Source organism: Oncorhynchus tshawytscha, linkage group LG09 (assembly GCF_018296145.1).
Source record: "Oncorhynchus tshawytscha isolate Ot180627B linkage group LG09, Otsh_v2.0, whole genome shotgun sequence".
NCBI lineage: Eukaryota > Metazoa > Chordata > Actinopteri > Salmoniformes > Salmonidae > Oncorhynchus > Oncorhynchus tshawytscha.
Window position 1 is genome coordinate 6676870 of NC_056437.1, and position 11547 is coordinate 6688416.

At 41.5% G+C, this 11547-nt stretch overlaps 1 protein-coding gene across 2 annotated transcripts; it reads right to left on the reverse strand.

The window, feature by feature from the left end:
- Positions 1 to 2154: 2154 nt before the first annotated feature.
- On the reverse strand, positions 2155 to 11043 carry txnl1 (thioredoxin-like 1). 2 transcript variants are annotated; one of them, XM_042326429.1, is made up of 8 exons: positions 10827 to 11042; positions 10085 to 10181; positions 9667 to 9840; positions 8866 to 8988; positions 8448 to 8517; positions 6028 to 6200; positions 3032 to 3136; positions 2155 to 2641 (listed from the first exon to the last, which is right to left on the reverse strand). In XM_042326429.1, the coding sequence occupies exons 1-8, from the start codon at positions 10922 to 10924 to the stop codon at positions 2612 to 2614; spliced, it is 870 nt and encodes a 289-aa protein (XP_042182363.1). In that variant the 5' UTR covers positions 10925 to 11042; the 3' UTR covers positions 2155 to 2611. The 2 variants fall into 2 exon arrangements, with proteins under 2 accessions (XP_042182363.1, XP_042182364.1); XM_042326430.1 differs by lacking the exons at positions 2155 to 2641; positions 3032 to 3136 and adding an exon at positions 5711 to 5916 and having other exon boundaries at positions 10827 to 11043.
- Positions 11044 to 11547: the final 504 nt, after the last annotated feature.

Genomic DNA, 11547 nt, shown 5'->3' on the forward strand with positions numbered 1-11547 from the left:
GTGAATAATAATGAGTGAGAAAGTTAAACATATTTACAAATGAGTGTGTGGTTTAGAAACAAAGTTTATTCTTATTTACAATAAAAGTGACTCCAAAATGACACAATACATTATTTACCATTCATTTCTATTGGGCACAAAATAATCAGGAACACAACCAAAACAAACAGCAAATCAATCCAACAAGTTTGTAGATTCACAAGCTTGATGAGGTCATTGAGTGGTAGGAATATGGGACCAAATACTACACTTTTGACTACTTTAACACACAATTGGATTTGTCCCAATATTTTTGGTCCCCTAAAATGGAAGGACTATGTACAAAAAAAGTGCTGTAATTTTTAAACGGTTCACCAGATATGGATTAAAATACTCTCAAATGAAAGCTGACAGTCTGCACTTTAACCACCATAGTCATTGTATCGTTTCAAATCCAAAGTGCTGGAGTACAGAGTCAAAACAACCAAAACAATGTGTGATTGTCCCAATACTTTGAGTTCACTGTATTGTTCAATTTGAGCCCTGGTCAAAAGCTGTTTTTATTATATAGTGAATAGCAGGATGCCATTTCACTTTAACATAGATGTCTCGGTACAACCAGTAAGAGGATATTGCTGTGCATTAGGATTTATTCAATATGTATTATAAAAACTTAGCCAATGGAATGATATGCCTCTAACATAACCCCCAACGCGTGGACTAACGCCGTACGCAGCTAGCAACAGCAAATCAAATCAACCCACCGGCGTCAATTAAAAACGGTACAATTTTAGAACGGTATCATTGATGTTTTTGATTTAAAAAATAAAAAACAATTCATTTCAAGTTCACAGTGGTTTACGTTTGTAGTAGTTCATTGTGCCGGTGGTAAAAGCACTCTTTTCTGTCATTCTAGTTGCTGTGATTCTATTGAAGGAAGAACCTTCGGTTGATTTATTCTCTTCCTGTCTTCAGGCGGCAGCCACGGCTGAGCTTCGTCATGACACCATTTATGAAAACCCTTCCATAATATAAGCTACTAACTTGTCCTCTTCAGATCACTCAATTTATAAATCACAGTCAAAATATCAAATCGGAATAGTACACACACAACACACGTTTTGTCAGAGAAATGTTTTATTTGGTAAAATGATTTTAATTTTTTTTTAAAATAGGCCTTATCTGCCAATGCAGATGATCGATTTTTCAAAATAACAAGGATTTTTCTCAATATGGTAAATTATGTTTATCATAAATTAACAGACAGAAAGTGCTAACTATTAAAATAAATGCACAGGCCTAAATTAGCTTATAACAAAAACTAATTTATCATCTAGCAGCCTTGATCTTGGTTTGATTAGGAGTAGCATCGTCAACAATTCTCTGTTATATTAACACAGTGTTGTCCCAGCTTAAAGAATAATTACACCACTTTTCATTTTAACAATAAAAATAAACATATCAATATTTGTTTTTTAATGCAAATTATTAAAACATATCCCAGCAACATCATTTTTTTTGTATCCACGGTAGAAATGTTAATTAATTACCAAGAGATCCTGTGTAACTGCAAAAATAAAATCATGGAATTTCTGTATGTTATGTTTATACAAAATCTGAAGAGAATTACTGTAAAAAAAAAAATCTCTCACAGTTAACTGAAATCACCTCTCGCAAATATTGTTTCCCCAAAAATTCAGAAAGAGGACAAATATAACAGAGCCCGTATTTCTGATGAAATCAACCGTTCAGCGGAAAACAAGAGCTCTCTGAAGTGCGGTAGGCGCCCATCGATTGTGTAAGACGTTATAGCAAAGCCTTTGGTGACACGATGTGGTCAAAAAATGTCATTACATCATCCTCGTCCCCATTTAGAAGTGGACTCACGCACCTGTTGGTGCTCGAGATGCTGCTACCGTCAAACTCCTTCACCTGGGATTCTTCCCTTTTTGCAGTAGACTTAGTCATAAGCATGTCCACGGGGATGATCAGTGCTTGAAGACGACTGGTACATTTCGGTGCCGGAACTCTGCAATATTTTACGATAACAGGAACTCCAGCCGTAGAAAACATGACGTACCCTGGGAACTCCATTTTCCTCGTCTTTGCGAATGGTGGTTAGGAAGATTTTTGTTGAAACTTTTCTAAAAATTCAAGAGACATGAAATACCAATGTGCCTTTGAAAAAGGATTGTGTTTATTTACAGTTGTTTGTCGGAATTACAATTTTTACAAAAAATATGTAAAAAAAAAAAAAAAAATGAATTGAGCGAGTTGCCTCGCTGAGGTCATTTCACCGGCAGAACAGAGGAGCACAAACTCGTATAAACTTTAGGTTGATGTGTAGGTCCCAAATGACTCCCTATACAATGCACTACTTTTGACCACTGACACCGCTGGATCAAAGCCAGACTTCAGGATGGATATCAGGTCCCCCCCAACAAAATATATAGCGTACTTTAAAAAGGGAACAGGGTGCAATTTGGAACACAGCTTTGGTTGGTCTGTGTCGTGTTAAAGTGGAGCAGACCCTAACCCCTCCCAGTGGCAGCTTTGGCAGACAGACAAGAGGCTAAGTCCTGAGAGGGATAGTCGCAGCAATACGGGCAGTCTTCTCCTCCTCTCTTCCTTATCAGTGACTCTCTCCTTTCTTGCCCACAACCTACGTTGGATAGAAAACACAGCCGTGTAAACAGTGCAGGAATCCTCCTAGTCCCAAAGGAGTAGACCTCAACGAAAACCTCCTACATTGTATGCAGTAGCAAATAACATTATTGTTAGCACCAAGTGAAAAAAATAAATAATCATATTGACATGTATAGTGGAACACCCGCACATTGTTGATTTAATTTAAATCTCCACATTAGCCTGATTTAATTGCTGAAATCAATGTAATGTACCATTGAAATGATATTGCTATGATTGTATCATTACTGTTAGGCCTCATCTGACGAGAGTGGCCTGATCCCAATGCAGGATACAAAAATCACAATTCAATAACGTCAACATCATAGTCTCATAGCTGTTGGGGGGGGCGACGACCAGATCTTACCCGTTTGAAGTCATTCATGTTCGTTGCCTGTACAGGGGTCCCAATAAAAGTAAGGTAATTGATTTTCGTTGTCTCTTCATCCCCTTGGTTGTTCTTCACAAACATCTGTTACAACACATGGGGAAAGAAACAACTTCATCATAATGGAACACAACTTCATCATAATGGAACACAACTTCATCATAATGGAACACAACTTCATAAAGGAACACAACTTCATCATAATGGAACACAACTTCATCATAATGGAACACAACTTCATCATAATGGAACACAACTTCATCATAATGGAACACAACTTCATCATAATGGAACACAACTTCATCATAATGGAACACAACTTCATCATAATGGAACACCACTTCATCATAATGGAACACCACTTCATCATAATGGAACACAACTTCATCATAATGGAACACAACTTCATCATAATGGAACACAACTTCATCATAATGGAACACAACTTCATAAAGGAACACAACTTCATCATAATGGAACACAACTCCATCATAAAGGAACACAACTTCATCATAATGGAACACAACTTCATCATAATGGAACACAACTTCATCATAATGGAACACAACTTCATCATAATGGAACACAACTTCATCATAATGGAACACAACTTCATCATAAAGGAACACAACTTCATCATAAAGGAACACAACTTCATCATAATGGAACACAACTCCATCATAATGGAACACAACTTCATCATAATGGAACACAACTTCATCATAATGGAACACAACTTCATAAAGGAACACAACTTCATCATAATGGAACACAACTTCATAAAGGAACACAACTTCATCATAAAGGAACACAACTTCATCATAATGGAACACAACTTGATCATAATGGAACACAACTTGATCATAATGGAACACAACTTGATCATAAAGGAACACAACTTCATAAAGGAACACAACTTGATCATAATGGAACACAACTTGATCATAATGGAACACAACTTCATAAAGGAACACAACTTCATCATAATGGAACACAACTCCATCATAAAGGAACACAACTTCATAATGGAACACAACTTCATCATAATGGAACACAACTCCATCATAATGGAACACAACTTCATAAAGGAACACAACTTCATCATAATGGAACACAACTTCATCATAAAGGAACACAACTTCATAAAGGAACACAACTTCATCATAATGGAACACAACTTCATCATAATGGAACACAACTTCATAAAGGAACACAACTTCATCATAATGGAACACAACTTGATCATAATGGAACACAACTTCATCATAAAGGAACACAACTTCATAAAGGAACACAACTTGATCATAATGGAACAACTTGATCATAATGGAACACAACTTGATCATAAAGGAACACAACTTGATCATAATGGAACACAACTTCATAATGGAACACAACTTCATAATGGAACACAACTTCATCATAATGGAACACAACTCCATCATAATGGAACACAACTTCACAACTCATCACAACTCAAATGGAACACAACTTCATCATAATGGAACACAACTTCATAATGGAACACAACTTCATAAAGGAACACAACTTCATCATAATGGAACACAACTTCAGTGTAAGTGTTGCATAATAATGGAACACAACTTCATAAAGAGCTTTCGACAACATTCATCATAATGGAACACAACTCCATAAAGGATATATTCATGCAAGGAACACAACTTCATAAAGGAACACAACTTGATCATAATGGAACACAACTTGATCATAATGGAACACAACTTGATCATAATGGAACACAACTTGATCATAATGGAACACAACTTGATCATAATGGAACACAACTTGATCATAATGGAACACAACTTGATCATAATGGAACACAACTCCATCATAATGGAACACAACTCCATCATAATGGAACACAACTCCATCATAATGGAACACAACTCCATCATAATGGAACACAACTCCATCATAATGGAACACAACTCCATCATAATGGAACACAACTCCATCATAATGGAACACAACTCCATCATAATGGAACACAACTTCACCATAATGGAACACAACTTCACCATAATGGAACACAACTTCATCATAATGGTCAGTTTCCTGGGCACAGTGTAAGTGTTGCCCTGGAATGCTCAATAGAGAACCCACTTTTGAAAGAGCTTTCTCGTCTAGGACCATTGTCTGGGAAACTGCCCATAAAGGATATAATTCATGCAGTCTTAGTTCGAACTTATGTTGCCAATCAAGCAACAAATATCAGATTTTCCTGTAAACATGCATTCTACATTATATCACATCTGTGTGTAGCCTGGTGGGCTGCGGTTGAGACAACAAAAAAATCAGCACCATTTTGTGCCACTAGATGGCTGTATGGTCCTACATTAACACAGCTCATTATTTATTGTATTTAACTAGGGAAGTCAGTTAAGAACAAATTCTTAATTAAAATTGGAATGCATGTCGGCACCACATTATATTGACAAGATAATGGACAATGGGAATGAAAGTCTACAAAGGCAGAATCAGGTGGGAGCATTCTAGCCAATGAGAGAGTAGATACGCATTTGACCAACAGACACAACTCTGATATAAAATAGGTTTTTCTCAAAAGTTGCCAGGATACCACGTGCATCTATCTATCAGTAATTCATAACCTAAACATGACCAAACTTTATTTCATCAAATCAATTAGATTTTATGTTGACCAAGTTCAAAGGTCATTGACCTCCATACAGAAACTCTCCCATTGGTCTGCTTCACATTTTATTCTCATGGGGACAGATATCGGGGCGGAGTCAGTCCTCTGGCGTCGCCTCTTCCTCTTTGTCTGCAGTTCAGAACTGGACAACACGTCCTCCTTCTTCTGGCTTTAGAACAGGAACCAACTGAGGTACATGCAGTGTGTCAATATCATGTGACCTCAGGAAAAAAAGAGGGAAGGAAAGAACCAGGAAATGAGAGGCCTGCAGGTGATTGGTTGGTGTTAAATGACTTACGGTGACGCTCTGGACATTCTGGAATTTGACGTATCTCAGTGGGATCAGTCCGTCGTCCTTGAAGTCCTCCTCTGCCAGGTCCAGGGTCTGTGTGGCCTCGCTACGCTCAGCATCGTCAAAGTCCATGGAGCGAGGAAGGTTAATGAAGATCTTCACACACTTTGGTGCCTGGGCTGTATAACAGGGAGAAAAGGAAGTAGACAGAGGGGGAAAGAAGTAGACAGAGGGGGAAAGACAGAGGGGGGAAAAGGGACAGAGGGGGGAAGGAAGTAGACAGAGGGGGGAAGGAAGTAGACAGAGGGGGGAAAAGGAAGTAGACAGAGGGGGAAAGGAAGTAGACAGAGGGGGAGAAGGAAGTAGACAGAGGGGGGAGAAGGAAGTAGACAGAAGGGAAGTAGACAGAGGGGGGAGGAAGTAGACAGAGGGGACAGAAGGGAGGGGGAAGGAAGTAGACAGAGGGGGGAGAAGGAAGTAGACAGAGGGGAAAGGAAGTAGACAGAGGGGTAGACAGAGGGGGAAAAGGAAGTAGACAGAGGGGGAAAAGGGAGGGGGAAGAAGGAAAGTAGACAGAGGGGGAAAAGACAGAGGGGGGGGGAGGAAGTAGACAGAGGGGAAAAGGAGACAGAGGGGGAAAAGGGAAGTAGACAGAGGGGGGAAGGAAGTAGACAGAGGGGGGGAAAAGGAAGTAGACAGAGGGGGGAAGGAAGTAGACAGAGGGGGAAAAGGAAGTAGACAGAGGGGGGAAAAGAGGAAGTAGACAGAGGGGGAAAAGGACAGTAGACAGAGGGGGGGGAGGAAAAGGGGGGAAGTAGACAGAGGGGGGAAGTAGACAGGGGGAAGTAGACAGAGGGGGAGGAAGTAGACAGAGGGGGGAAAGAAGTAGACAGAGGGGAAAAGGGTAGACAGAGGGGGAAAGGAAGTAGACAGAGGGGGGAAAAGGGGAAGTAGACAGAGGGGGAAAGGGGACAGAGGGGGAGTAGACAGTGGGGGGGAAAGAAGTAGACAGAGGGGGGAAGTAGACAGAGGGGGAGGGAGACAGAGGGGGGAGAAGGAGACAGAGGGGGAAAAGGAAGTAGACAGAGGGGGAGAAGGAAGTAGAAGAGGGGGAAGTAGACAGAGGGGGAAAAGGAAGTAGAAGACAGAGGGGGAGTAGACAGAGGGGGAAGGAAGGAAGTAGACAGAGGGGGAAAGGAAGTAGACAGAGGGGGAAGGAAGTAGACAGAGGGGGAAAGGAAGTAGACAGAGGGGGAAAAGAAGTAGACAGAGGGGGAAAAGGAAGTAGACAGAGGGGAAAAGGAACAGGAAGTAGACAGAGGGGGAGAAGGAAGTAGACAGAGGGGGAGAAGGAAGTAGACAGAGGGGGAAAAGGAAGTAGACAGAGGGGGGAGAAGGAAGTAGACAGAGGGGGAGAAGGGGAAGTAGACAGAGGGGGGTAGACAGAAAAGGAAGTAGACAGAGGGGGAAAGAAGTAGACAGAGGGGGAAGTAGACAGAGGGGGAGAAGGAAGTAGACAGAGGGGGAAAGGAAGTAGACAGAGGGGGGAAGTAGAAGGGGGGAAGTAGACAGAGGGGGTAGAAGGGGGGAAGTAGACAGAGGGGGGAAAAAGGAAGTAGACAGAAGGAAGTAGACAGAGGGGGGAAGTAGAGGGGGAAGTAGACAGAGGGGGGTAGAAGGAAGTAGACAGAGGGGGGAAAGAGAGGAAGAAGGACAGAGGGGGGGGAAAGAAGTAGACAGAGGGGGAAAAGAAGTAGACAGAGGGGGGAAAAGGAAAGATGGGGGAAGTAGACAGAGGGGGAAAAGGAAGTAGACAGAGGGGGGAAAGAAGTAGAAGAGGGGGAAGTAGACAGAGGGGGGAAGGAAGTAGACAGAGGGGGAAAAGGAAGTAGACAGAGGGGGGGAAAGGAAGTAGACAGACAGGGGGGAAAAGGAAGTAGACAGAGGGGGAAAAGGAAGTAGACAGAGGGGGAAAAGGAAGTAGACAGAGGGGGAAAAGGAAGTAGACAGAGGGGGAAAAGGAAGTAGACAGAGGGGGAAAAGGAAGTAGACAGAGGGGAAAGACAGAGGGGGAAAAGGAAGTAGACAGAGGGGGAAAAGGAAGTAGACAGAGGGGGGAAGGATGTATGTATGAGACAGGTAAAGAAAAGGGAAAGATACCACCGAGTCAGTTGTGCAACTGAATTCCCTCAACTTAAATGTGTCTTCTGCATTTAACCCAACCGCTATGAATAAGAGGGGGGAGAAGGAAGTAGACAGAGGGGGGACTCAACAACAACAAACGATAAACCACGATCCAATAAAGGACAACATATATTCCGTCGACAAACGGTCAAATTTAAAAATGTTTTCAATTTCAACTACATGCACTCTTACGAGGAAACGGAGCAACATTTAGGAGCTGACCAGGAAGAATAAGGACTCACCGAAGTCAGAGGACAGGAGCTTCATTGAGAACAGCTTGACAGGCTGGTTGAAGGACATAGTAATTAAGAGCTGAAGAGGAGAAAATATGAGTTTAGTATTATATGTCTATTAGTCTGGTCTGTCAGTGAGGGGTGATACTATTAGTCTGGTCTGTCAGTGAGGGGTGATACTATACATCTATTAGTCTGGTCTGTCAGTGAGGGGTGATACTATACATCTATTAGTCTGGTCTGTCAGTGAGGGGTGATACTATTAGTCTGGTCTGTCAGTGAGGGGTGATACTATACATCTATTAGTCTGTCAGTGAGGGGTGATACTATACATCTATTAGTCTGGTCAAACATTTTCGAATGAACACATTCAGACCACTCTGACCTAAAGAGAAGAACCTAGCATCCATCCAGCCTCAAAACTCACCTGTTCATCACAGTCAGACTCCAGGTAGGTGGTGTCCTTGACTAAGCAGTTTTCAAAGCCGCTTTCATCACTCTCATTTAGACACTCACAGCCAGCTTTGTTCACAAACGGCATCAGGTCCATCTGAACACACAGACAGAGTACAAAGATATATTTTTTAAAAGGACGCACACAAGATGAACCCCTTGTTAAGTGCACGGTACAAGCGAGCACAAAAAATTTCATTCTAGTCAAGAGGTTCTCACACCTACTTGTGTAGCTTTGTAAAGCACCACCCTAAAGGTTGACACTGCTTTACTGAAATGTGAGCTTATGTATCGTATGGTTAGCTTCGACTTATGCTAAACCTTGCTACTGCCTTCCTGTCCTGGGATACCGTCACCACAGAACCAGAAATTCCTAAAGTTTTCTGAGTCAGCATTGACAGTGCAAGACAGGGAGGGGTTCTGAGTTCACCTCCTGTCTCGGGAAGACAGGGAGGGGTTCTGAGTTCACCTCCTGTCTCGGGAAGACAGGGAGGGGTTCTGAGTTCACCTCCTGTCTCGGGAAGACAGGGAGGGGTTCTGAGTTCACCTCCTGTCTCGGGAAGACAGGGAGGGGTTCTGAGTTTGCGTCCCAGGTCTGGGAAGACAAGGACAGAACTCAGAAGTATATCTAGCCTAGGGCGAGTTCCCCCCCCCCCAAAAAACAAAGATCAGTTAGCTAGTTGCTAGGCAATAGACAAACTATGATCTTAATTCTAAAGATTATCTTTCCGTTTTGGAAAACTCAGCCGAGTGATGCAGTTCATCATATACTCACATATCCCTTGGGAATGTCCGAGTCCTCGTTGCTTCCAGGGTCGTTTTCTACATGCTGCTTGATCTTCTCCTCTAGTCCTGAGGCATCTGCACCCTGATACAGGTCGACGCGCACTTTGTTACGGAAAAACAAAAACGTCGGCGTGGCAGAGATGTTGTTGGCTGCAGCCGTTGCCTGAAAGAGGGAGATTGACATTCAAGTCTTAGTCCCGTGCCTCAACACACATACCAGACTTCATCTGTATTGGCTCAATGAATAACATGAGAGGACGTTGACATGTCCGAGGCTATGCATCACTTCTTGTTGACCAAGTCTCCTATGACGACAACAACAACATAATGGAGTACCTGGTGTTTTGATAACGACACAGTAGGCTGTATTGATAAAAAAAAAAGTCTTAACACAAAAACAACCTCACCTGACAGACGTGTACATCTACTTCGAGAAAAATGACATGAGGGTACTTGTTACTCAACATGTTGAAAGCAGGGGATATCCTGACACAGGGTCGACACCTGGGGAGCGAAGAAGAGTTCAATAGGAAGCTATTGTCAACTAAACCGGAAGTTTAGTTCATTGGCTAACGTTGCTTAGCTAGCTAATAACAAAGGCTGTTAAAAAAACAAAACAGAAATGCAAAAGTAAGCCTTACATGTGCAGTAGCTAAAACAATAGCTAGCTAAGCATTATTCTTCATGGTTCGCTAGTTGATGCCTATTATTAAAAACCACTAGCCAGACAGGTGGCTAGCTAGATAACGTAACATATATGTACCACACATTATATCCCACATATCTGACTGTATTGTTAGATAGCTAGTACCAGACTACTGTCATGCTGTTAAACAAAGTTGTCTAGCTAGCTTAGCCTGTCTGCTATTGCTAAGTCATAGCTGGCTAAGCTATCTATCTAGCTCACGTTAGTTACCTAACAACAGCGTGGTATGTGGTCCGAGTTAAATTATCAAGTGTTATTTAAAAAAAATAGCTATTTGAAAGTATCCCAACAAACAGATGTAACTGTGAAATCCGTTTTTTTTTTTTTTTTTATGGACTAACTATCTAGTTATACATTGACAAATGAAAGTGAGTCATTCATTTCAGTGTAGATCATAGCTAGCTGGTAAAACCAAGGGCCTGGGGACAGATTTGAAACCTTACCCTGCCATTGTGAACTTCACTACCGCAAGCCTTGATCCGGTGTCTGCTAGTTCAGGTTGGAATTCTGAATCATTCCCGATTACTTTTACCCCGACCATTTTTACAGCTGTAAATTATCTATCTTATTTATGACAGATTATATACAAAATAGTGTCACGGGTGTAAGGACACACTGTCCAAACTCAACTCTTCGGTGGAATCACACACTTTACTGAAGCGCCATGACGAAGGTTGGCCATTAAACCAATGAAAACCGAGCAGGGCGTGGTCAACTCCACAGCTAAAACAAAATCACAGAAATATAATGAATTTATTCTCTCTAGATTTAACAAATAATGATCCAAGGTAAGTTTTTATTTCACGTGAATCTATCGAAATCAAATCAAAATTGTATTTGTCACATGACCCCCGAATACAACGGGTGTGGACTTAACCCTGAAATGCTTATGAGCCCTTCCCAACGATGTAGAGTTAAACAATTATAATACAAATATTAACAGGAGGAATAAAATACACAATAATGGAGCTATATACAGGAAGTACCAGTACCAGATCAATGTGGAGCTATATACAGGAAGTACCAGTACCGTATCAATGTGGAGCTATATACAGGAAGTACCAAATCAATGTGGAGCTATATACAGGAAGTACCAGATCAATGAGGAGCTATATACAGGAAGTACCAGTACCGTATCAATGTGGAGCTATATACAGGAAGTAC